The sequence below is a fragment of the Athalia rosae genome, chromosome 1 (assembly GCF_917208135.1).
Source record: "Athalia rosae chromosome 1, iyAthRosa1.1, whole genome shotgun sequence".
Lineage (NCBI taxonomy): Eukaryota > Metazoa > Arthropoda > Insecta > Hymenoptera > Athaliidae > Athalia > Athalia rosae.
Genome location: NC_064026.1, coordinates 2,240,206 through 2,267,549, shown reverse-complemented (window position 1 = coordinate 2,267,549; position 27,344 = coordinate 2,240,206). Strand labels below are relative to the sequence as shown.

Below are 27,344 nucleotides of genomic sequence, written 5' to 3'. Positions count from 1 at the left end.
GACGAATTCCAAAAAAAAAATAAAAAGTAAATAAATAAATATAAATTAGAAATAAGCGTTTCACAGAGTACGCGACACACGCGCGACGTACGAGAGAGAGAGGCGAATTGTGTAGTTTGCGTACGTGCGGCGTACAATAGTCGAGGCACAAAAGGCCCCTTACTTACAATTAGTTAATTAGAACGAAACAACCGCGCGAGAAATGGGAACAAACGAAAGTTACGCACGCGGCTTATACTAGACGCGAATATGAAACAGCCGTTTCTCGATCGGCGTTCGCACGGGCGTGTATATCGTACGCGCGACGGGGCTACCGGGCGATGGCTCGTGCCTGCCAGCTTTTCAAAACGCCTCGCCGTCGATTTTCTCCACTCGACGTTCGACGAGATCCGAGCGCGCCGTCCAGATTTCTCATTTTCGCCACCCGACGATCGTCGCGCTTCTCGTTCGATCTCTCGCAGTCGAAGAATATAGTATATATTTTAACGCGATTATATTGTAACGACATACGAGGCGGCGTCTACGTAGCGCGAGTGCGCCGAACGATAAAATACCTCCGAGTCGAGCGTCGTTGCGGCGCTCCTATTTAAAGCTTCTTCGCTCGCGAACGTGAGCAACGAGTGCGGAGTACGTACAGTTCTGTATAGCTAGCAGTCAATGCCTAGATAAGATAAGAAGTGAGTAATTGATTTTCAAGGCGACGTCTTATTTCTACGCCCATAGGTGGCCGGGTACACATGGCAGCAGGAGCCCAGGCTCACTAACACGCGCCTCCTCTATATATTCATATGTATATATACGTATACGTATACCGGAGTAAAATAACATTTTTATTTTATGGCGTAACAAACGGCGACCTGTGACGTACATAAATCTTTACATCGGCTAAACGTATAGCGTCCTTGGCTTTACCAGCCTGCTTATGCATATACCCTGCCGCGATACGCGACGTCACCTAATATTCGCTGTTCTTTGCTATTTGTTCACATCAAAACCCGATATCGCAGTCTCCAATGCCACACGCCGCCTCCTCCCCTCCCCCTCCTCATCCTCATCCTCCTCCTCCTCCTCCTCTGCACCGCCGCTCGGAGGTGAACGATGGAAATATTCTTCACAGAATCTCGATCGATGTGGAGCCAATTTTTCTTCAATCGGGTACACACATAATTGTCGAATTACGCTTTGCGTTTTTACGAGAAGAAGAGAAGAGACGGCGGGAAGTTGGTATTCGGGGAACCCCTGACCGAGATGGTACGCGAATCGCACGCGGGGGGGTAGAGGGGGGGAGGGAGGGGAGGGAGGGGGTGAGGAGAAGGGCGCGGAGGGTTCAGGCGAGGTCGGGTCACGGGAATGGCGAACGGTCGATACCCCCTCTTCGTTCTACGCCGCGGGAGGACCCTGCGTCCCTGCGAACCGCGACCTCCGTTTCCCACGTTATCTTATCGGACGACTCTCGTTATCAAATTCGGTTTCGTGCTTGTAACCTCGACGTATATCCAACGTCGCCTAATTACCACTTGGACAGAAATACCGTGAGCCCGGGTAAGTCGGACGCTGAATTTCTACGGGGATCCCACCCGATACGATACCTGAGAAGTCAAAAATCGCGTCCCGCTGCGACACGCGGATCGCACGATCCGACGTACGCACGTTTACGCGGAGAATATCGAGCAGCGTGTTTATCTGAAATGACTGGCCGGAGCGAGGGGATGCGCCAGCGGGGAATATAAATGAAGTCGAAAACTATAGGGATGTATATGGGGATAGAGGATGAATATTATATCCGAACAAAAAGTTTTCCAACCGAGGCGACGTTCGACGATCCTTTTTCTTTTTTTTTTTGTTTCGATACACTTCGTCGACTTCCGCCTCGTTGGACATCGGGGTGTACTCGCGGTTCACCGACCCGCGTGTAATATTTATCTACGGTATACGAAAAGACCGTGCACGCCGTAGCTGCGGTATTGGGATCGAGTTGAAAATGGAAAATAAAACTTAATCGATAAATAACCGAGTAACCAGTCGACCGTCCAACAGAGATTGATTATATTTCAAATCGAATGCGTTACGCATTTCTGTATTTCGGCTGTATACAGATTGCCCATGTTCCATTTGGGACACAGGAACAAAGTATATATTCCGGATTCCAACGCCGTCTGAATTTTTTCGGTCGGCCGATCGAAGGAGCGTAGGTAGATCGCGGGTGTGATTTGTCAACTTTTTCATAAATGGACTGATTGGCGAGCGAGCGAGCGGTCGGTGTGGGTGAATAATAATCGTAACAGACCTCGTCGCGTGTAGGTATATATATACGTCGGTCGGCATAACCCATCCGCACTCCCTACACCTCACCCTTGAACCGTTTCGGTATTGCCGCGGCCTTGCCCCGAACGCCCACGTGACGTTGTTTCTGGGAAATCAGACTCCGCACGTGCAACCAGACCTCCGTACCTCCCTTCGAAACTTCCTCCCTCGTCGTCGTCGCTCCCTTCACCGTCGCTGGTCGAGTCACGACACGAACGACGGCCTCGCTTCGCCGACGCCATTTTGCCACTTTCCCCTACCACCTTCCACCTTCCACCTTCCACCTCGAACCATCATCCCTTCATCCCCTTCGCGGATTCCCTACTTACAAACCAACACCGGTACGAACGATGTGTATAGACCCTACGGTGCGCCGGTTCGTCGTCGAAAAAAAAAAAAAAAAAAACCGAATCGTACCTTCCGCGGCACTTCGGGTTCCATTTTTTTTTTTTTTTTTCGTTACGCAAGTACGTCGGGTACGGAACGGGATGACGGTTACCGTAATTACGTTACGTTGTTGCGGAGGCGCTCGAACGATATCTTCCAAAAAAATTTTCCGCCCCGATTGCCGTCGACAATCGGTACATCGAATTACGATCGACGCGTAAATTCAGTCATCGCGATCGTATAATTTATTCGAACCACATCGAAATGAGACGCGGTCATCGCGAAATCGTCTACCAACTTGGAAATAATTTCCTCGGGTGGATCGCAACGTGCTCGAGAAAATGTAGGAAAGTGTCCCCCGTCGTTGTAATAAAAGTGATCGGTACTTTATTACACCTCGGTTATACGGCGTACCCCGTTGTATACCGAGCGTAATTGGATCGGACCACCGGCAGCAGGGGGGCGGGGGAGGGAAAACGGGGGAGGGGGGAGGGGGGGGGGGGCGCGGAGCTTTCCGAGGCGATTCCGGTCAAGGCGCTCGAAGTTTCAAACAAAGCGTCGCTATAGTTATACGTGTACGCACACGTGGACGTGGATACGTGGGTATATGCATTGTGGAGCATATGCAGGAGTCGCGGAGAATTCGTTGCGATCGGAGCGAGCCGCGGTGTCACGTTGATCCATCTGGCCTTCGTTATACATGCGCAGCGTGTCGTATTATGTGATGAGATTACGAGGTGTAATAACGATATACACGTATATACATGTATATGTATATATATGTATGTAATACAGATGTTGGTTATCCGCATCTAGAATTTCTATACAAAGTTCAAATATCGCACAGCGTTCGCTACGCGAACATTATCGTACAATACTTTTACTCACGTATCCAGCCACGTGAATATATTATTATTATTATTATTACAAGGGAGATGTGTAATGCACGTGTTCGAAAAATCGGGGAATCGCACGAGTCAGGGGATTACGTTGTTTACAAGTGCGTCTGTACACACGGGTCGGGGACGTCCGCAAAAACCGCATGAAAGTATACGTGAAAAAAAAGAACAAAGCTAATCAAACAATATCGTCATCTATAATATTACGAGGTGGATGTGAGTAACGCGTCCGGAAATGACGGGTCGTTGAAAATTTGTAAGCTCAGTTTCGTTTCAGCGGTTTGACCTGAATTCAGGTGCGGCGAGAGCCGTACGGTAAACCGGGAGCAGAATAACGCGTCGAGCTGTACAGTGTGTATATATACGCTCGAAATCTAAGTAGGCATCTCGCGCCGTGATGACAATGGTATAGTTACGCTTTATATATATATATTCAAACATCGGGCTTGACACACGCCGAGTAATATCGAGCGACGCGGGGATGTTTAACAAATTGAGCCCGGAAAGAATTTCGGTGTGTCAAAACGACGGGCAAAAGCTGACGTGGGCAGCTCGATTGCGTTTTCCTTTTGTCTCGAATTTCGTCGCGACGGATGTGTACACACACTCGAGAATATAACATATACGCGGTGCAGCTGTCGCGATCGACCTGGAATTCGCCGTACTTACAGGTAAACGACACGTCCTATCGGACGGCCGAAGTATACGGTGTCGCGTTTTTTTTTAATTACACACCTAGACGTCAAAATATTGAAACAGATCATTTAAGCGCGTAAAGCGCGAACAGATCCGAGTTGTCAACGCTCTAAATTATCGCTATATGTACGCGTGTAATTCCAATCGGTCCCAACAACCAAACTCATCTCCGTCTGATTTATGCGACGGCGAATGAGGTGTATCGCGCATCACGGGTAAATTACGTACAGACGCCGAAGTGCGATTCATCGCGCTTTCGCGTTTATACATATATACGAGATTATCCTTCGCGGTACGCGTAAAGCCGTCGAGTTAATCGCGAGTCCTGGAGACCGATCAGCTGATCGCCGCTTACATACGTACGTACAAATCCGTCGCAGACGTCTGGTCGCCAAAGGAGCGAGAGAAAAAAAAAAAAGAGTCTCGCGATGCTCGTGAATTTACAATGAAACCGGTAAACGAGCAAACGATCGCGATTCCACATACACACATACATACGTAAGTAAGTAAGTAAGTAAGTAAGTAAGTATATTACATCGTTTGCGAAGGAACATGTGTGCGACGATTATTGCGTTACCAATACCTACGCGTCGTCGTAGGTGAGATTACACGCGCACACGCGCACACCCCTACTACTACGTCGGCACATACGAAGCGACGGTTTTAAGGTCGTGCGAGACACACGGCCAGTGCGGCGACACGTGGACGATTACGCGCTTTTACGTACGAACGCGATTTTCACTCGAACGCGTGTCGGTGGCTCGCGACTGTGGTCGTAGCCCATGTCCTTGTCCGCACCCGAGCCCGCGAGCCCGCGAGCTCGCCACGCCGCGCCGCGCCGCGACCTCTGCCATCCGGAGGCCTCGGATGTAGACGTCGGCATGCGAAATACATCGCGAGAACGCGAATATAAACCTGGCCGCGATCAGAGGAATCGCGGGCGATATTGTACGATATCGAGTTGCAGCGAGTCGCCGAATAACGGAGAGTCGCGCATCCTTTCGGCACCCGATCCCCCTCGCGATCATATTCTCGTCCTCGCGCACGGGACGCCCTGGCTGCGAAAAAATGGTTTCATTTTTTTTTCTTCTTTTTTTTTTTTGGTTTTTCGTTATCGACGCGCTTCCTGGCCGCAGACACACACGCATATCTCGGCGGAGTTGGTTCGCTCGAAAATAATACTCCTTTCCGCGATACCGGAGGCTAGAGTGTACCGCGACGACCTTGGAGCGTGTCGAACGTATACAAAACCGTCGTATACGACGTGCAAAGAGTCAATATGTAATACCGGCAGTTATTTTCTTCTCGCGAACGCGCGCGTCTGCGTCTGGTACGAAAAAGGCAATAAATAATAATAATAACAATATCCGCGGCACCTCTTTGGAAATCCAAAGCTCCTTATATTCCCGGAGCGAAACGGGACGGATCGATGCGCGACGGCCGGGCGAAAGGGAGTAGGCGGGATGCGCGCGAGATGTCGTAGCGCGGGTGGAAAGAAAGAAATTCCGCTACTTCTCTCCCGCGTCGCGGAACTCGCTCGATCCCGATCGAAGTTGAATCGCGTCGAGATGAGATCGCGTTCGCACCGGGGAAATTAAAAAATCGTCGATCGCGCTTCGTACGCATCAATTCACGTTCGATTCGATTCGTATATCGTTCGTTCGTCTCGCGGCGGTAATCCGCCTAGCGGCCGTCCGCTCGCTCGCTCGGTACAACGAATTTAAATCCAAGGACAAGAGGCGAGCTCAAAAATTGCACGCTTATCGCCTCGCGTTCAGAAGTCCTCTGCGATACATGTGCGAAGAACGCGTTACCTCGTGTCTAACGCCTCTACGTACGTACGTACGGTGTAGCGCGGCGCGGATCAATGCCGGTGCAGACAAAAATAACGACGTAGTCGCGGTACGAGCGAGCAGCCAGGGCATTCGTTGCGGAATTAATCGCCCTTATAAGGGATATTGGTAAGCCCCTTTGAACGCGGATGAAAATCTGACGGGCTGTAGACTGTCGCGTTCTTATACGACGCGTGTACCGCAGGTGAATATTATCGCGTACGTTATAGGGACACCTGTCCCTATATTTATAGAGGCCAGTAGGTTGGCTGACGAGATTCGAGGTTTCGCCTTTGTGGTGCTTCGGATACGGCGAACGGGCACCTCTACACTCCGTCGAAGCGTGTTACATACACAGGTGGGAAAATAAAGTACGTGATACATATATACGCTCGCAAACGCAATCAAGGTAGTTTTACGTAAATGGACTACGAACTGTTCTCCGGCGGTCGCCGTACAACTATCCCAATGCATCAGAGTTAGCCTCCCCGCAACTACCTTTGTATGTACACGTTACGTATGTACGTGGACTTGAGTTGCGTGTATCGCACGCTACCGGAATTAGGCTGGCTCGAGGCAAATCCGATTCGTAAATCGCTGGTAATGACACGAGGAGAACCGGACGCGGAAAACGAGCCGACCGTTTCTCGACGTCTGACTAAAAAGCTAGTTCGGTAGGGAAAAAAAACACAGCGATCCCACGAGTGTACACGGTGTGACGATAACGAAGAAACGGTTCGATCGGAACAAACCGCGGCTGTCCATCAATCGGCGTCGGTCGACGGAAATACACCGTTAGCGTACACCACGAGATATCGAGACTGGAAGATTATCGTCTACATCGGCTGGTTGTACAAGCTTGCAATTAGCAACATGTGTGTCGCATGTTAATCGATGTTGTTTCAACGAATTAGCCGATTTACCATAACTCCGAGGCCACGTTACGCGTCCAAGAGATTCAAAGATGCGAAGAATCGCTACTCTCCATTCATTTCGCCGAGAGTGTCATACCGTCGTCTGTCTATAGATATATATATTTCGAATCGCGATCGGCGTTCGATTTGCGGATATCTTTTTTATTTATTTTTTTCTTTTGCTTGCTCTCCGCGGAGCGGCTGGTGGTACCTCGTGGCAGCCTCGACGGCGAGTCCGTCCGTTACGCCGCGAACGCACGTGTTCGCTACGGAGGAGACTACTCGCCAAGGTCGCGCGACCTTGAAGGGTAATTCATGCCGACAGCTCCGGTGCACACGCGTGTCGGCTGATAAACCACCCGCTCTACCGATACAACGTCCCGTCCGCTGACAATCTCTTCCGAATCGGAGACGCACGGGGGAGTCCGGACGACACCCGGGCAGATACCGAAAAGGTGACGCAACGCGACAGAGAATCCATGAAAATATTTCCGATATAATTCGTTACGTTAGGTTTCGCGTCAATCGGGATTTGAAGTCCGACAGATCGAGTGGAGCTCGACGCGAGGATTCGACGCGTCCGAAGGAACCGATGATAGATTCGTACGGAGATAGAACCGAATGATTGGAAGAGGTGATGCGATGTGTAAAAATTTAGGCGAAGCCAATATTTGATCGACGTGACAAAAGTTGCGAAGCTCCTCGTTCGTTGTTCGCAAAGTAGACGTTACGTGGTTGTAAGATACGAGTCTCATTGATTGAATAAAAATTGTTGATTACTTACGCAAAGACATATCGTTTTTCTATCAGACAACAAGGACTGACGACGACTCAAAGAAAGCACATCTGAAATCAAACGGAACAAATAATAGATAAAGGAACTAAAACGGAAAGTATACAAAAATGATAATGTGAATCGTACGAATAGAAAACGGTAATAGATTTCCCAACAAATACCGCGGATTCTTTTAGAGCTTTTTACGATTAATAATCCGATCGAGAAATCGGAAAACAGTGAAAAGTGAAATGCGAAAAGAAAGTAGTGTCGACGAAACGTCGCCGTACGTTCCAAGGAAAACTCATTTCCCGGTGCGCTCGGGGGCTTGTCTGAAAAAAAAAAAAAGAAAAAAAAACAACCAGAACGCAGAGTGGTCATTCTCGACGTTAAAAAGTAACAAAATTGATTCTGGTTATCCACCGCCCCACGATTTCTCTACGAATTCTATCTGCCGGTTATCGCGTGATTACCCTCTCGTTCGTAGGTTTTCTGGGTCATAAAAATGACGATAAACAGAGGCATGCACGGTGCTTAGGTACAATAACGCTCGTCTAGAAAAGCCAGCAATAAAACCGCACGATATTATTGACGTCTTTTAAAGGAAGCAGCCGCGGTCGCGTTCGTCGTACGACCGATTACAGAAGCAGAAAGCCTACATCTATATACACACACACACGTATATGTATATCTAGAATTTCCCGCGATCCGAATATTCTACCTTCGCCTCTGTAGAAGGACGTGGACTTTCTAGTATCTCGCGTAGCCCATTAAACTAGTTCCATTCGTCACGGCTTTGTTGGAGCGCTAGGCGAGTTTAAAAAAAAAATTGTTTTTTATTTTTTACCGGGGGTCGGGCAGCGAGGGGCAAATTTATGGATTCAATTACGACGACGAGCTCTCTCAATCGACGCCGCAAACGGTGGCGGTGGCGGTGGTGGTGGTGGTGGTAGGGGGGACCTCCGTCGACCTCCGACTCGCGATTACCTGCTCCCCCGGCCTCCGTGTCGCGCGTACGCGTTACGCCCGACGTAAGCCGCCGGACTAGCCTCGCGGTCCAAAGGGGGTTCTCGGCCGAGGGTGAGACGGACGGCCGAGGGTCGAATGAGAAAGCGAACGAACGGGGGATCGACGACGGACGATCGCAGGTGAGCGAGAGCGAGAGAAAGCGTGCGCAAGTGAAGTACACAGAGAGAGAGTGAGTGGCCGGCCGATTGCGATATACCGCGGGAGAAAGAAGGAGGGGGGGGGGGGGGGGGGGGAGGGAGGAGGAAAGAAAGACGCCGAGGGAAAAATGGAGAGAGAGAGAAAGACAGAGAGAGAGAGAGAGAGAGAGAGAGGCGGAACGCTATCGACAACGGGGTTGCAGGTGGTGGGGAGGATTTGGGCGCCAAAACGGCCCTGAGCCACTTACGACAGTAGGTCAGCTCTCTTCTGACACGCTGCACGGCCGCTACATTTACGAGACGCGCGAACCGCAACGGACTCGCCGCGAGTCGTACGTGTGTATGCGCGCCCACTGGTTACGTAGCAGACGTAGCATTGTGCCCGCCTCTTCACCTCTTCTCTATTCCATCCCTATTCTGTTTCATTTTAGCGTCAGCAGCGACGTTACGATATCGTTCGCTTTCGTAAAGTCCCATTTTTTTTTTACGAGACACCGGAAAACGCCCACCGTGTAACTCGGAGTCCGATTGCACATTATCATTTGTGTGTAAAATGTTCGATTCCGAGGAGGATAATCTCGTCGGCCGAATAATCAGCTCGCTCGGAGAAAGTTCTAATGGCGGGTTCACCGGATGGGCCTTCGACTTTCTTCTCGAGCCCCACATCTAGTACTCAGGCACATATACCCGTTCGACGGGGTGGTTTTAAAAAAAAAAAATCGAGCGAACGACGAATTTCATAGTCGATCAAAATGTATATTGAGGAATGTAACGACAGAATAGAAAAAGCCTCGTCGAAAACTGAAAGAACGTTCTAGCGGCGTGATGTATAAACGAACACGAACCGCGGCCTGCAGGTTGCCTTTGGAATGCCTCTTTCGTCGGTTGGTAATAAGTAGGCTACACTAGAATATTTATTACAAACATCATAAGTATAATCGCGGCGCGGCAGCTGGATCGTCGAAGGGTCTTCGGAATAATTTTTCTACGAACGACAGCAGCCAGCAGCCCGTACGTCGTTCGAAACGGGAACGGTACGTAGGTATACGTACACGTACCGTGTACTTGTGGCGTTACAACGCTTCCGCGCTGTCAATCAACGGGGCTCTTTGTTCGGCTGAACTTTGACCGAAAAGAACCGTTGTCAAACGGTCTCGAAGTAACCAGAGACGTACGTACGTCTCGTCTGTATAATCCGAGGACCTAAGTGGAACGGGAGTGTCGCAAAAGTAATCGGCTTCGCGTCGGTTCGCCCGCTTATACGTAGAAATCAACTAGTTTTCGGACTATGCGTATTAAAAAAAAGTCCTGCAACAACGCCGCGCGTCACGTTGTCGTCGTCGAAAATCAACGAATATAACGGCGAGTCTCGAACCACCGACCGAATCGAATCCGTAATATTAATCTCCGAATGATTATATGGCTCACAGGGAGTTCTTCTCGACCTAGATATATTATACGCGCCTGTGTACCTATACTCGAAATTTATTTCTATGTACCGTATGGCTCGCGGTTACACTTCAAGGTGCGTCTCTCCTCGTCAACGCCCCTTATGTATTGTATATAATATAGTTACGATATGTACGCTACATATATTGTCTGACCAACGACGACAGATGGACCCTTACGTATTTCGTCGTGAAAGTGCATCGACGATTGCCTACCTGTCCATCGTAGAAGGAGGAGGAGAAGGAACGAGTGAAATCTATACCGTACGTAAGGACGGTACCGGAAACTTGTGACCCTGATCTATTGTGTGTTTTTTTTTTTTGTTTTTTTTCTTTAGGCTAGTCGGCAATGACGAGCTGCGCCCACAAACGTCCGCGCCCGTTAATTTCGGGAAGCCTCTCCGTTTCGTTTTTCGAATCCGCTTTCTACTTATTTCGGACACTGCGGGCGAAAAATATACCATCGCCGTGAATTTATCGAACGAACGAACGTGCGGCGGCGGCGGTAGAGATGAACGAACGCTATCGAACGTACGGATCGAGTGCGCGAGGAAATCCGATCAGTCGGACGATCGATCGATCTTCGTCGCGCGTGGGTAATGATAATTTGCAATTATGATTGCGTGTAGGAGGTGAACCCGTCGCGGGGGTCGATCAATCGCTTTTCGATCGGGTGTAACCCGTTAATTGCACAATTGAGTGGATCACCACCGCCCCATGACCCCGAAAATGTTATTCGTCGTTCTTAATACCCTCTAATTGCGTCCGCTTTTCATAGAGTCGAGTCGAGTCGAGTCGGTGTGGGCGATCGAGCGAGCGACCGGTAATAGGGGAATTCAGTTGCGCGGTTACGAAACCAGCCGTGATTTAAAACAGCGCGAAACGATCGTCCCGCGTACATGCGACCGGTCATTGCGAAATCCGAGTGGACCGCCAACGGAAATAGAAAACTCGTGGGAGCGGTGGGTAAATAGCGGACACTCGAAGATTTCGGCGCACGCCGCGCGTTTACGGTACAGGAAAGTTGATAATCGGGAGAAACCCGAATCGAGAGGAAATAAGCGAATATGTATACAAGCGTAATAACAAACGTACGAGATAAACGCTGGTCATATGAGATTTTTATGCGACGCGAGGTCAATAACGGCTGCGGTTTTGTTTTCAGCTATCGATCGATCATTTCACTCGAGCGGAGCGGTCTCGTCCGCCTTGGCCTTTCGCGTCTACATCGCAACGATTTTGTCTCGACGATTTCCGGTTTCCCGCAACGCGTAACGTACATCGAAATCCTCCGTTGTTTTCCCCCCAAAAGATCGATCGATTCGTTTTCGGTGAAGATACATTCTTCGCTCAACTCAAAAATCGATCTCCAAATCCGCCAACGTCGAGTTTCCCCCATTTTTATCGGACTTTACACGAAGATGGGTATCACGGCGGATGACGTTGGGGCGGACAGATGGACCCTAGTCCGCTTAAACCGCCCGACGAATCCACCCCCGACGGCCCGCGCTGAAGAGTAGGCAAGAAGAGTGGGCAAGAAGAGTAGAGACAAACGCGGAGAATCGACTCGCCGACGTGTGACAGCCGGGCAGATGCCCGCCCGTTGTAGACGGAGGTCGCCGTGCAGGGGTTCGGACTCGAGCGCACGAAATGAATAGCGCCCTCCCCGCCCGGCCCTCAGCTTCCGCATTCGGTGTGCGACGGGTGAGCGAGGCGCGGTGCAGTCCTGCAGGAATACGAGAGAGGAGCGGAGGGACGACGGATCGAGGGCCGTCGGTGTAACGCGCGAGGGGCGATGGGGTTCTTCCCCGAAGGGGAACGTCGACGTCGACGTCGACGACGACGACGACGACCCGTCGTTGGGGCTCGGCGGGATTCATCTGGATTCTATCGAAGGGTACTTTTTCACCCTCAACTTCGGGTAAATGCGAACACCACGCGGTACTCCGTGCGAACCCCTCCACTCGGTACGGAGGAGCTAGCGGGGTGAGCGCGAGATAAGGATAATAAAAAGGGAAATAATAACGGAGAAAAGGAAGCGACGGTGCAGCGCAAAGAAGCGACCGCAATGGCGCGATAATAGACTCGCTAGACCGGCGGACGGAGATACAGATGTATGGTAAATGTAATCCGTGCGATGCACTTCCCGTTGTGTATATGTGTGTGTATACTCTGCACCGCCGTGGAATTAGCTCAGGCCTTTCATTGTTTACTACTGCGACGAGTGCGGCATGGGCTGCTTTTTTCATTTACGCTTAGTCCCCTAGTTTTCACCACTCTGCTTTTTAATTTCAACGTTCGAGGTACCTACGACCCTCGTTACGATGACCATCCCCTAAGCGGACTATAGAAATTTCACCGAGCGAACGAAACCAAGGGACAGAAAGTGCTCTCTATTGTCCCCGAGTGCGGACGCGAGGTCCCTCGTCTGGACCCGAAAACTTCGCTCCGTGCAAACTAAAAGCACGTTTTTCGACGTGCCAATCGATCTTTCCTTGAAATTTAAGGTGAAATTGGAAGAAAGTTCCTTCGAATTTGAATCGCTTCGTTTTTATCTTTTTCGATTCGTACAAGAACGAATCTGGACGTCGGACGACCGGTTGACCGAAGTGCACGTTACCACGAGGTCGTGAATCACCCCCCGTGTTACACACAAAGTATTCCGCGAGCGTTAGAAAGTGACCCGGGCCGGTCGATGTGACTCGGCGCACGAAGCGAATTCGTACGACGGACTCATAAGTCAGACACAATCGGTTTATAAGGTGAGCGAGAGCGGCGTTTTACGTACAATAAATTGTTGCTGAGTATAAATTGTCCGGGTGAGTAAAAGTCGTGATTTTATCGATTAATAAATTATAACAAACGAGCGCCCCTTCGCCGTAGGAAAACGAGTCCTGCACATCGTTTGTACGTATATATATATACATATATACCACCGGGCGCAATTGCCCGTAGGCGTTACGGTATCATCGGCCGAGTGTCGTAACACCGAATCGAGCCAGGCAAACTCAAAAGCAAACTCCCCCCCCGACCCCGATTTTCGAGGATCGGCGCTAACGGTCGGGTCACCGCGTCTCAACAACTCGGTTTACCGAGCACCGCGACTTCTTCCACCGACGACGAGCGGTATCGATCTTCGAGCGAAGCTCCCCTTTCGACGAGTCCGTCGAACGATATCGCACGATGCTCTCTTTCTGGTAAAGCAACGGGAGTAAATAAAACTCATTCGCGGCGCTCTACGTACCGCCGTGTAGCTATTACGCTAGTATAATGGAAAGAAGAATCGAAAGTCGTCCTCGAATCCTTCGTCGCCTCTCGGGGTACGCAATGTACCTACAAATACGTACGTCGTCAGGTCGTTGAAAAATCTCCTTGTTCTTCGGCTTTTTTTTTTTCAGCGAACTGCGAGAGAGGGGATCGTCCCGATCGGACATCGCTTGTTGCTCAACTCGATTCGCGACGTTGGTCGATGCGACGCACAATGTGCCGGTACATTACACGCCGCACTCGACCCGGTCGACGACGTTATTTTATTTTATTTCTTCTCGCCGTAAAAGTGCAGCTGTGACGAAAATTCAATCGAACCGCAAACAATATCCGAACGACGCGGTGACGACGTCGTCGTGCGACGCGGCCGAAAGCTGAATATGACGAATACCTTCGCGTGGTACGTACGTACGCGGGTATTCATCGAGTATACGGCAAACAAAAAAGGCGAAAGATATGTCAAGGCACCAGTGGCCGACGCGCACCGCTCTTTCGCAGCGAATCCGATGGCGTAACGCTCGCTCAATTTCTCCGCTACGTTTGTCTTACTTTCGCGATTCGCGAACCGTTCGACGAACGTTCGTCGACGGAGGGACAAAAAAAATCGAGGCGTATCCCCGAATCCTCGAAGAAACTAGTTACCTTTTTACAATCGGTCGAACGCCGTCCGTTGATCGGTCGAGAAAAGCACGCGGTTCGTTTACGATTCGCGGTGCGGCGCCGCACCGTACAACGTTGACGTTATCGAGTTGGCTTTGCTCACTCGGTGAGCCGAGTTTTCGAAGAGTAAAAGTATACACGCCGCATGGATCGAGTAGTCGGGTCGCTTTCACTTCCTGGCAAACCTCCCGAGAAACCCAACGGACTCCCGTACACACTCGCCTACCCGCACCTGGGCCTATCTGCTTCACGGGGGAGAAATATCCCTCTGCGATATATATACATGTACAAGAGGGGAATCGAAAGTTTCGCGATTATTCGAATAACGATAAATTATTCGATTCGTTGAGCGTCGAAAGTCCAACGAATATAATAGCCGCGCGTATGTTTGATCAAGTGTTTGGCGAATTTCGCCTAAAATTCAACGCTGTCATATCTCATCGGAAGGCTCAAAGAGCGGAGATCGAGAAGAGGTGGAATTAAAAAGAAAAAAAATAAAATAAAAAAAATAAAAAAAAAATAAAACAGAGCGGAAGTGTAACAACTCCGAGGTCGGGATACCGAAAGTAGTTAGCGGGCTACGCGTTTCATGGCTATGCTAATGTGTATCGCTGATTGACGCTCAGTGTCGGATCTCTCGACGGCGGCTCGTTACGGCGCCAGGGTCTCCCCGGTGGGGGGGGGGGGGCATCAGGTACGGCTGTGCGTCTATCGAATCCAATAAAACCGAGTCGAGTTTTCACCGCTGTGATTTATAAATTTAACCGCATTCGATGCATTTCGACTGTTTCGCGTGTCGGCGAACACCCGAGCGGCTCGCGGAGCCGAGCCAGAAACTATTTATAAGGAACCCAAATAGCGAATAAGCGAAACTCGTCGAATGGCGTCAATCTCACTAAATATCGACGATGACTCATTCGACTGATGCGTACGTACGCCGGGCCCTGACGAGTTCATCTTCCGATCGCTCCCGCGTGGTAAGAGTCGATTTAACCCTCGGTAAGGGTGAATTCGTGAATTCGTTCGGCGCAGAGCCGGAGAGCTTTCCGCGATCCGGAAGCCCTTCGGTTTTCCGGTAGCCGTCGTTTACGGCCGGCGGAGGTTCGGCGCAGGGCACGGGCGTGCTTACGCGTTACCTATACGTACACGTACGAGAATCGATAGCAGTTGGAACACGCGGTGCGCGCCGGTGTGCCGAAATAAAGGCGAAGGGGGGTACGAGGGGGGGTGGGGGGGAGTTTGAAACGAGATGTAAGCGTGCCATAAGCGAAATCAGTTGCAAATGTCTAACGCAAACTTTCTAAATTACGTCAGGAGATCGCATAGAACGCGCGTATCCACATCTACCTACGTACGGTTATACTACAACATTCGATGACGAAGAAACCGCTGCAGCAAAATTTGTAACGTAGGTGCCGAATCGGAAGGGGTCCGAGCGATATAATTCTGGAGCGATCGTCTCGTCGCCACGTCCTCGCTGTATTTTCAAAACTCGCAAAAAAAAACAGAAATTCCGAAAAACTCGAGCCCCGCAAAACAGACGTGAGAGGCAAAGACAAAGGAGTTACGTTCGTTTCAACAGACGCGGGGCTAACCCGGTCGATACCGGTGCAGTGTGTTATGTTAACGTTGAAGAATTGCGAAGTAGGGAACGGCGGAGCGACTCCGGGGGGGGGGAGGGGCTTGGACCGCATTTCGCGGTGTGGCATGTCGCGCGAAAAGGAAGTCCAGTCTGTTGAATGCGAACAAAAGATGGAAGTAGGTAACTCCGTTACCAGAATTCTCCGTTTACACGGGATATACACGCGTACACACGGACGTACGAAGTCGAGCATTTTTGTGCCCGCGGAAGAGCAACGTGACACCGCCTCGCCACACTTCCGTTGATACCGAGGTAGAAGGAATAACTGCGCGTTTACCGCACGTCGCAATTTTTCCAACGGTTCGTTTTCTCACCGAAAAATACGTACGTCCGTTGATCTCGATGCTCGAATCAACGTCGGTCACGAAGAAAAGGTGAAATTAGCGGTGAATTTTCGAAAATCGCTCGAAATCCCATCGTTCGCATCGGTCGTTATGCGTCGATGACCCGTCGACGCGCTACTCGACGCACCTCTCTTTCTACACATACACGTCGCACCGCGTATAGACTCGACACCGGCATGTGCACAGCTGCACGCATTGGCATGAAACGCAAGTGCGATGACCGGCCGATCGCTGTCTCGTCTAATTTTAATTTTATCTCATTCCTAAATTAATGAACGAAATCACTTCCGATGGGGAAAACGCGACCGATATTCTCGTATCCGCAATAGGCCGTTGGATCGATCCGATGGTCATGCGGTTAAAAGTCGGGTCGATCGGTGTTCGCGTTCCGATCGCCGAAGCGAATCGGTCGGCCTAGATCCTCCAGATTCGTCTCATTGTAACATTATACATCTGGGGAAAGAAGATGTAACGACGGCTATACATACATACATATATACCTACACGTATACCGTACGGTAGAGAACCTGCAGCGGCGGCGGCGGCAGCGGAGGCTGGGAGAAAAGTGGTAATGGGAACAAAGATAAGTCGTCGGAGCGTCGAGGTCGAAATCGTCGTCGTAGTCGTCGTCCGGGGGGGGGCGGAGGGGGCGAAGGGGAGGGAGGGGGGGCGTTCCGCATCGTGCCGATTCCGAACCAAGGTTCAATAAAAATCAGGGCCGGATGAACGACTTAACGCGCTACGTACTTTCGCTCACCGGCGCTAGTTCGATCGGCCCGCGCCGCGCTAATCGTGAGTTTCGTCCCGCGGATTCGTGAGCGGGAGAAAGCGCGCCAAAGATCAAAACCTACCCGAGTTTCATATTTTTCGGCTCGTCGCCCTCCGCCACGAAGAGAAAAGAGAAAAGTGAACGATTCGAAAATTGATACCCGAAAAGCTGTTTCGTCAATCGGTCGGAATATCCGTATACCTACTCGTGTCTCGTACACGCGTACAGGTGTACAGGAAAGCGAGTCGCCGCGGAGGAGATACGTGATTAATAAGTAGGGCGAAATTGACGCCGATCGGTTTTACTATTCGTCAACTGGTGGCACACGTATGTGCGAGAGAGCAGCTATAGGAAGATTCGAGGAGTCGTCGGTAGCGTGGATAACTAAAGAAGCTGGAAGGGGTCACAATTTACATAATGTCTATCCGCGGAGTCAATTGCGACTATATACGCGACGATCGCGTGCTCGATTTCAACGACGAGAAAAATAGATGTTACGGAGGCAACGTGTGACGTACGCGTCAGTTTATAATGGTTACGATGCGCCGCACGGCGTTCGAAAACTGCTTACGATCCAGCCGATGGATTGTTCATCTTGTTTTCGTCGATCGGCCACGCTCGAGTCGCGTTTCAGCGCTTCGGACGCGGTTGTTCGCTGGAAATAAAACTATAAAAATCGAAGAAGAAGAAAAACAAAAAAAAAAAAAAAAAAACAGTACGTGGAAGCGTCGAGCGACTGCTCGTGTCAGTTTTCACTCACGCTGTTACAATCGGCGAGAAAGCGCGAGGTGAGTTTCGCGAGACGGTAGCGCGAAAATTGTTGCACAAGAGGTGGTAGCTATGGGGGTATACGCGGGGATACGAAACGTATATCTCGGGGTCCTCTGGAAGGAAATGAAAGGAAAGAGAGAGGGAGAGAGAGAGAGAGAGAGAGGAAGGAGAGGGAAAGGGGCTAAGCTCGAAACAACGTTTGCCAAGCGCTTTCGCGTATTCCGCAGAGAGACACGTGTGTGCGCAGGTATTTACATTTGTGGTAGGGTATAACAGGAGCGTTCTTTGTTTCTGGGATCGCGATTCTCGCGAGATCGTTGTATTTGATTTCTAGCCGGTCGGACGTTGATGGTTCAATTTTCCGAGTTTTCTCCTTAATACAATTATACCCGAGTATAACCGTACCGTTGGAAAGTAAGTAACAAACTTTCCCCCGTAGTTTTTAGATCATAAAACGAAATCACACTTGACATCGTTCCGCCGGATCAGAGGAGCAGAAAATTCGATCGTACAACGATCCACGGCTTATTCGCGGTACACCGGGGGCGCTTATATGGCTCACGGTTTTCGCTTTGTCTTCGTTTCGTTGTAACGTGGGTGGCGCGGCCGTGCCTATTTAATAACGTAATAACGGAGGTTATTGATTTTTCTTCGTTCCCCCGGTGCCTCTGTAACGACCCGAGAAATAAGGACAAGCCATTGCCGAGCCGGAGATAATAATCAATTCCACAGTCGCTCAAAGGACGACGCGCGGCGTTTTTTACGAGACGAGGTGAGACGATCGGGATTGAGAAGTGGACGAGAAAAATTCGCGACTTGTTCTCAGAGCGAGGCGATTATCGAGCCGACGGTGGTTAGGTATAATACACCTGTACGCAGGTGTGCGCGGTTAGTTAGGGACCGCGGCTCGCGACTCCGATGACCCTGTTCCGTTCTCTTGCGATTTCATACAACAGTTTCAAAACGTATTTTGCATCAACAGCAACGTCGAATAATTACACACGTTCCACCGTAACGACCCCCGCGTCGCGCCGGGCTACCGTATCGCGTGCGAATACTTTTTTCGGCTGGAAGAAATCCGCTACGCGAAATCGTCCAACGATCGCTACGCGGTAATCACGACTGTTTCCGATCGCCGACCGTACCGATAATCGATCATCGATCGGGACGGTCGACGAAGTTCGACAGATTTTCGCGATACGTTTGGGCGTATGATGTGACGCGTACCTCCCGAACGTCGTTAACGATGGAACGCGATTATCGATAAATACGAGGCTGGCGTACATGAGCGACGGAATTCGGCGGTCCGCATTCCGCGGCTAGCTATAATTCTATCGATCCGTGTCGACGTTTTTTTCGCAGCCGTCCAAAGCCGGTGATTTCGGGACTCCGTATCGGCGGACGAAGAGCAGAAAAGTAGCGGCGTTAGGCAGACAAAAAAAAAAAAGAATGTAAATAATTGAATAAGTAGATGAATATTTCATTCCAAACGTCCTGTATTACCGAGTCGAAGCAGCTGAGATTTAGCTTCATGTAAATTTCATAGCGGCAGTCTAGACTCCGGAGATTATTTGCTCGAGTTACCGCGCTGCAAGCCGATGCAGCGTAAGTCAGTCGCCTCGCTGTTTAATGATGTATTCAGGATGAATTCTGCACCCGCGATCGCGAGGAGGACGGAAAATTTTTCAACTTCCTGACCGGGGCCTGAACTAGCCGAGTATACGATAAGTATATACGATACACGGTCAGTCGTGAAATATTTATATTTTTATTGAGACGAGTAACCGAGTTCGTTTTGCTCGGGCAGTTCGATCTTTCGAAATGATGTATGCGCAATGGGGTATTCGTGCACTTTCGAATTAGCTGAAATTGAAGATGATAATAACGGTTCTTCGTCTATCGAAATTCGAGAGCACGTATCGTCGTTGATTGAGAAGCGAATCTCCATGGAATTTAGAACAAAGTTTTCAGTAATCGAAAAGCTTATTTTCTTCCGAGTCTGATTGATCGGTTCCTCTTTATAGAAATTGGGAAAGTATACATATACATATATATACATTTCCAACGAGAAAAACCGCCGTGTAGCTTTACGACTGAAATCTTCAATCTCCAATCAGTGGGAGAAAGTGAAGCCGTATCGAGCCTCCGACGAGGAGGACTACGCGGCGATCGCCCGCGCCTAATGTACAACTCCTTCGTCAACGGCAAATTATTCGTCGCACAATGAAAAGCGGTCAGAACTCGCCGAGAGAGAGTTATCGAACGTCGGGGGGAGGGAGGGGGTCTCCCCCTGTCCCGTGCGAGGGGACGCTCGGCGGGGGCGTCCCCCGCCCCCGCGTCGCTGAAAGGACGCTGATCGCGGGGGCCTCGCCGCTGGGTTAACTGCGGAGCGCAAAGCAGAGCGACTCTGACTGATTGCGAGTAGTAACCCAGGCCCGTTCTGGAGGGATGGGAGGGGGGGGGGGAGTCGCGTGCCACTTAAAGAGTACGAGAAGTCGGTCACAGCCTCGGCCCGTCCATCCGTCCGCCTGCCCCTGCTGAACAGTGCTCAACCTGCTCCTCCTCCTCCTCCTCCTCATCGCGGTATCGGCGCTGCGTTTGCCAGCGGTTCTCATCCGGGCGAGGGGTACGATTCGCCTATCGTCCGTTCGGTCGTAGGGATTGATTCGGTACGCACGGGCCATCGTCGTCGACTTTGACAAAATCGGACGAGTGATACCGTCGGTTTTTAGTCGATGCGGCCGCGAGTCGAATGATCGATTTCGACGAGCGGTACCGAGTCGTGTAGCAATTTGTCGAGGAGATACCTCGTCCGCTGTGAATATACATAGAAGTCGGAGGTTGGTGTATATCGCGTGCGGAAAATATTGTCTGAAAATAATTTCTACAACGTGAGAGCGGTGTATATGTGGTATCTGCGCCCCTCCGGCGAATAGGACGTATATTTTCCGACCATATATCTGAAATTTTTTCTGCGTCTGGCAAAGAACGCACCTCGCCGTCCGGCGCCTCCGTACACTACGCAGGATCCACCTTGTCGCAAAAACGATAGAGGGCGAAATAAATGAGGATAAAAAGCTCCGTTGTACGGTCCTACGCTATACCCTACTGCTGCGTTGTTGTTCGCGTTGACTAATTTGGAAACACGCGAGTCGCACAGCCGGATCAATCGCCGCCGAACGATCGTCTTCTCCGCGACCAGATGTCGATCCGTTACAATTACGAATCTCGTTCTCGTTCTCGTTCGCGTCGTGAAACAAGATTACGCCACGGGATGTATCAGCGTCGACTGCATTCGTGATCGCGTGCAACAACTCGCACGGTTGTTTGTCGCGTCGGTATCAACGCTGAACGTTGTACCGCGTCGTCGGAGGCGGGCGCATCATCTCGACTGGGTATTTTGTTTTTTTTTTTCAGTGTGGGTGACGTCGTCGCCTAGACACGGTCGTACGGTACGTACGGTACGTCGTACAGCCGGTGTAATTTACTTATTGTGCGCGGAAGGTTGACGTGTCGTTCTCGCTACTTTTCTGACTTCTGACTTCTGCTTTTGCCGCGGCCGCCGCCGCACGGGTCGCCCGTTGGTCGTAGAGCGCGCGGCATTGATACACCGCGGTGTGGGAATATTTATAGTGGTAAAATGAACAGTATCTGTACTATATATATAGATATATATAGCGCATTATGTGCGCTTATGTACAGCCGTGGCTATACCGTCCCGTGTATATTCGCGAAGAGGCGGTAGCGGCCTACATTTGACAGCAGCTGCCAACGCCAGGAGCGCAGCCATCTTTGCATTTCGCCTTGTAGCAGCCGCCCCACCCCCCGTATGCCGCTAAACTCGTCGTCGTCTCCTGACGCGCCTTCGCATCTCTGACCCTGGCTATATTTAGTCAATATTTCATCCGTTTTACGATCAACCCGGTCAAGCTAATTATTAAACCGTCCCTGGGCTGATTTGACCTGGTCTCGTTCGACGCGCAAAAGTTAGCCGGACTCGCGGCGAGAACCCCCTCAAAACGAAATCGTCGTCGTCGTCGTCGTCGTCGTCGTCGTCGTTATAGATATGATTCGCTCTCCGCTCCGAGCGCCCTTTTTACCGCACCCGACGTCTTCGCTGCGGCAACGACCACGTGTTTCGGAGCTCCGCTTACTTTATATTACTCGGCGGTCGTTCGCGGGTCGTACGAGAATCACGACGACCGTCGAGCGACGGTGCGCCCCTCGACTTTGTTGTTTCTTACTCATTTCTCGCTGCAACGCTACGTTTTTTTTGTTTTCTCTCGCGCCGCAGCCCGCAAGACCGTCGTCGATGTTTTTGACGACCGCGGTACGCGACGCAAACAACCCGTCATTCACTTTGGATCTGTACACAAGTGCAAACGCGCAAACTTGGTAGACTTTATATATTTTTCCTCGCGTTTCTTTAAAAAATAATTACACAGTAGCGGGTCTCCGGCCGCAATGGCCTGTTGTAAAAATATCGAATGCAGTCCGCTTCGCGTCGACTACAATTCGGTCCAGCTGCTGCGCGGTTGCACACGACGCGCGGTCGAAGGAACCCCGAGCGTGGGACTTCGACGGATGATTCTAGGATTAATCGAGGCGCGATCAACGTCCGCGCGGACGATATTACATATCGTGATCTCGGTATCCACGAGCGATACACACCGCGTATCTGGACCGACTTGTGAAAAAGGTGAAAGGAAGCGAGACGCGGATCGCGGATCCGAAACTCGGCGGGTCCGATCGAACGGCTGACGAGACGATCCTCCGATCGGGGGTCCAGCGGAGGCGGAATATAATAAACGCGCCAACGGAGATGGCCCAGTTTGCACGTAAACCGTGTAAAATATCGCTTTCATCCGCGTCGAGAGGCGAAGGGTACGTAGGTACGAACTCCGCTCCACTCGACCCAAACAACTACTTCGAGAGGAAGTAAACGCAGCTCGCTTTTCCACGGCGCGCGGGGGATTGACGGCGCGGCGCGGCGCGGGCGGACTATTCGAAGTAGGCCGTGACCCGCACCACCGCGAGATGCTCCTTCGTATCTCCGTGTACAGGTACAGGTACCTACGTATCCTCCGTACCGTACCTGTACCTGTACTCTGATACATTCGTAACCGCCACGCTACGAAAGCACCCACAATAGAGCGTTGCCGTTTCTCTGTTATTCCGCTGTATTCCACTCGGCAATCAATTCGTCCTCTCCCGACCCGCTCCGCCGCCTCCGGGGCAACCATCATCGACGCCTACGTTATACAGGCGAGTCTACCAGGCGAGGAGAGTCATCGTACGCGCGCGTGTGTGTTTCTTTCAGCACCCGATAAATAACAACGGAGCGTCCGATCGTCCGTGAGCAGCTCCGACCGCAACGTGATCGAGAGCTCGTCCTCCGATCTATAGGGAATAATTGTAAACGCGCTCCTAGCGGTGGAAGAAGAAGAAGTAACCAGGCATACGGAATTGAATTTCATTTAGAAACGACCGATTCGACCTCCAGATACACGCCCACGATAAGCCGGATTACGCGACCGATCTCGGGATCCATTCGCGAGTTTTTATATACGTTGGAAATATTCGGCGATGTCACGTGTACGGAAAGCGAGATCGCGTGCTACGATCGACGCGGTGGTACCTGTACCTATACCTATACCGCACAGTCCTACCGCTGCACCGCGACAAATGACGTTATGTACGGAGTATCCGTATCCGCGCGAGTTGCGACGTTACGTGGTGCTCCTGCATAATTGATTCATTTTGTAGATATTTAACGAGTGTGTATCGCGCGGGGTGGGCGTACGTAGGTGGGCGTACAAAGTAGGTAAATAGCGTACCGGTGACCCGTCACCTGCGTTCCCGTTCTATTGAGAGCATCGCGAGCGACTCGAGTCGAGGATAAGTTGGTTGGTGGAGGGAGGGGATAAGCGAGAAGATTCCGCGAGGTGGGGCGAAGCGATGAGGTGCCTCGGGATAAACCGAAAAAGCGAACTCCGCAGCGAAAATCGCACGCCGACGATCAAAAAATTATCGTGATTTCTCGGAGTCCCGATCGTCGTCGTTAATTTCAACTCGATCGACCGTAGAGAGAGAGAGAGAGAGAGAGAGAGAGATCGCGCGTACGCGTACTCACACCCGTGCACGATCTGGTGCAACGCGAGCTCGCCAAGGGGAGCGAAATTCCAGTTATCTGACCTGTGTCCAATTGAGAAGTGCGACAACCGCGACGATCTCCGGTAGGTTACCTACAAGCGGTTCGCTGCGAGCGTTCGAAATCCTTCGCGCGATCACAGCCGGATAACGCGTTACGTGTACACCGGCGTTGCGAGAACTCGGCCTTTTTCGACCCAATTCTTACGGTTTTGGGATATGCCGCCCTTTCCTCCCCCCCCCCCCCCCCCCTCTCTCCTCGTCATCCTCCTCCCACGCGTGATACGAAAAAAACTTTGTTCCACGGCAATTTTGTTCGGAGTGGCGGGGGGAAAGCGGCGCACCTCGACACGATCGTCGAGAGCTCGGGCCGCACACCTGGCGATCCAGCGAAAAAAAAAAAGGGAAGTGGTGGTGGGGGGGGGGATACCTCGGATCAGGTTTTGGCTGGCTAATCAATAACGCCGATCGGTAGTAGCGCATCTAGCCGCGGTTGAATTAACGCATTTTAGTTTGTGCGAGGTCAAGACTTCGACGCTCGTTATCGCCGTGGGACAGCTACTCGACGTGCACGGGATGTAGACACACAGACATATACGTGTATATACGAAAGTTCCGAGCGTTCGACGCAACCGCGTGGATCGTACGACGAATCGATCGATCTATTGCCGACTAATTTTTCGCCCAGCGTTATGAGTTGGAATAGTTTCTATTTTTATGCGCACTCGAGGATGTATTCGAATGGGTATACCGCGATGAAAAGATCGTAATTTGGCGCGCTCGAATTACAATATTCAAAAGAGACGCCGAGAATGGTACGATCGCTTTCTCTGTATATATTTTTCATTTTTTCTGACCACATCGCGGTTTCGAAAATACGAACGGCGTAACGTAGAAGCGAGTGAAAAATCCAAGTACACCGCGCCACGAAACGAACGATTTTAGGCAGCCGGGTGGTAGGTATACACCGCAGGTCGAACGAAAGAGAACACGATTAATAATTACGGTGCAGCCTTGTTCCACTGGCCTTTTTTAGCGCGATCAATGTCCGTCGGTCCCCGCAGCCGTCCGACGCTAACCGTCGAACACCCCATGGTACAGAGGGAACAACGTGTACAGGGTTTCGTTACATCGACTGTGCGAACCAACAATCGCTAAACAACTCCCCGAGGAATGACGACGATGATCGATATGGAATCGAGCGCGATTATCCAAAAAGGCGAGCATTCATTCGCGTCGATAATCCAGGTGAATTACCCAGCTGGTATCGGTGGATGTCTGCAGAAAAAAAAAAGAAAAAAAAAAGGCCACAGTCTCCGTCGTTTGTATCGGGTCAGTCGGTTCGCCCGTTCCAGTTTTCACGCGATATTGGGTCGATTGCACCGCGTGGAAAGGCGCTAGCCTAGCGTATTCCGGGTCAAGAGATATAAATAAATGCTAATATCAACACGCGCCGGATTGCTCGGGCGTATTACACGTGGTACCTATACAACGATAAGAGGGAACTTAGAGAAATGCGCGAGACGACCGGGAACCACCGGGCGATATTAAACGAACTCGCTCAACTTCATTCTTTCTTTCTTTCTTTCTTCTATACAATATAAGTATTCCGGCGAAGCTCGTTCCGAAATGTGCGTAACTTTGAACTTCCGAATACCACGCGGACTCCGTTCCGACGACAACACGTTTTCGATATCGGTTACCTGTATCGTTTCGAGAATCCGATTCCGAGTCGACGAGGAGATTGTACAGGGCAACGGGCCCGATGGGTCCGATTACATCGAGGCCCACGCAGATCTGGGTTATCCTAGAAATGTAGCAAATACGGTTGAGCGGCGGTATCGTAATCGAGGTTACAATTAATCAGATCTACGTACGAACGGATCCGTGCGTTAAAAATGTCTAGAAAGTTTGAATGTTATCTCGCGGGCGTTATCGGGTGTTCGCGAACAACCGATAGGGCGAATATACAATCGTACGGAAATCGTAAAAATTATAGCGACGGCTGAGCGGCGCACGCGTTAACTATATTAACGAACGAATCAATTCGCCGTGAACGAGTTGTGGAAAATTTATGTTCCCAGCGTACCTACGCGGAATTCGGGCGTACGACAAACGAGTGTAGGTACATCCGTTTCAGGGAATATCCGCGACTCCCGATTTCATCGGGACCCGATTTTAAAATCGAATCTAGAACACTACGCTCCTAGATTTTTGTCTCGATATTCATAATTCTCGATAATCTAACCTGAAAATTAAATTGCAGAGCGGGAGGACGACGATCCACGCATCAAGAAAAAAAAAATAATGAACGCCGAAACCGCTTCCACGGAAAGTCGAGACGAGCCTCAACTTACGCAAAATGAGAAGGTAAGGGGGACGTTGAGCTTCGGTCGGAACCGACGAAAGCAGCTTCCCAGGGTCACCGACTATCGAACAACGACGTTATAAAAAAAATTGTCTTCCTCAAAGTTACAGCGTAAGCCCACCACTCTGCGAATGAGCGGTTCCTACTCATCCGCTAACGGATTCAAACCGTTTCTGAGCGATTTCGATCCCGAGCGAAGCGACCGAGAGATCCGCAAGCTGACCCAGAGGCTTTACCCCGGTGGCAAGAGGCGAATACTGTACGACGACAAAGGGATTTACATACGGACGAAAGAAGACCTGTGCGACTGTTTGCAAAGCGGTTGTCCAGGATGTCATTTCCCCTGTCCGGGATGCGAATCGACCAAATGTGCCGCCGAATGCAGGTGAATTATTACGATAGCGATTCTGTTTACCGACCGGATCCTCTCCTCGACCGTCGTAAAACGCCGGTGTTCATTTTTTTCACTTTACAGAGTCAATCGGAAATGGATGTACGAATCCATCGAGGACGAGGGGACGGACGTGATTGTAAAAAATCCGCTATTACCTCGCTAGAACGATGTTTTATACCCGAGCTAACCACCGTCGATTTATATACGCTATACGTTTGAAATGTTTTATTGCCGGTGTGTTTATATATACCTCGTGTAGTCGAATACGAATAAATAATGGTACGTATAACTCGTGTTTGCGAGAAGGAAGGTATTTACATCGTGACCGATGACGGCTCGTCGTACTTCTTCGTCGTTGCAACGAGATTATTAAACGTTCGCCGTTTAACGACCCGCGTGTATCGGCGCACGTTACACCGCGATATCGCTCAACGAGTGTTCAACAACGACGGTGGACAAAACGAGTCGATCACCGCGTACAGCAGGTGGTGACCGCCGCGGAGCGGACTCCTCGTACATCTGCCGTGCCGGAGGTACGGCGTCTCGGATAGCGATTCC

At 50.7% G+C, this 27,344-nt stretch overlaps 2 protein-coding genes across 9 annotated transcripts in view; one reads left to right on the top strand and one right to left on the bottom strand.

Moving 5' to 3' along the window:
• Positions 1-27,344, bottom strand: part of LOC105693462 (origin recognition complex subunit 2) — a 61,569-nt gene that overhangs the window by 17,060 nt on the left and 17,165 nt on the right.
• Positions 59-27,074, top strand: LOC105693465 (ARL14 effector protein-like). Of its 8 annotated transcripts, none has more exons than XM_048649068.1 (4): positions 59-677; positions 26,291-26,394; positions 26,503-26,777; positions 26,868-27,074. In XM_048649068.1, exons 2-4 carry the CDS (start codon positions 26,332-26,334, stop codon positions 26,947-26,949), a joined length of 420 nt encoding a protein of 139 aa, XP_048505025.1. In that variant the 5' UTR covers positions 59-677; positions 26,291-26,331; the 3' UTR covers positions 26,950-27,074. The 8 variants fall into 8 exon arrangements, with proteins under 8 accessions (XP_048505025.1, XP_012268837.2, XP_048505023.1 ...); XM_012413414.3 differs by having other exon boundaries at positions 217-677; positions 26,497-26,777; XM_048649066.1 differs by lacking the exon at positions 59-677 and adding an exon at positions 21,280-21,509.

Excerpts from the sequence above, each read along its gene's own strand:
- LOC105693465 (XM_012413414.3), top strand. The coding sequence starts at position 26,332 with ATGAACGCCGAAACCGCTTCCACGGAAAGTCGAGACGAGCCTCAACTT. Across the intron at positions 26,395-26,496 it reads AACTTACGCAAAATGAGAAG|TTACAGCGTAAGCCCACCAC; the intron begins GTAAGGGGGACG and ends TCTTCCTCAAAG. Across the intron at positions 26,778-26,867 it reads AAATGTGCCGCCGAATGCAG|AGTCAATCGGAAATGGATGT; the intron begins GTGAATTATTAC and ends TTCACTTTACAG.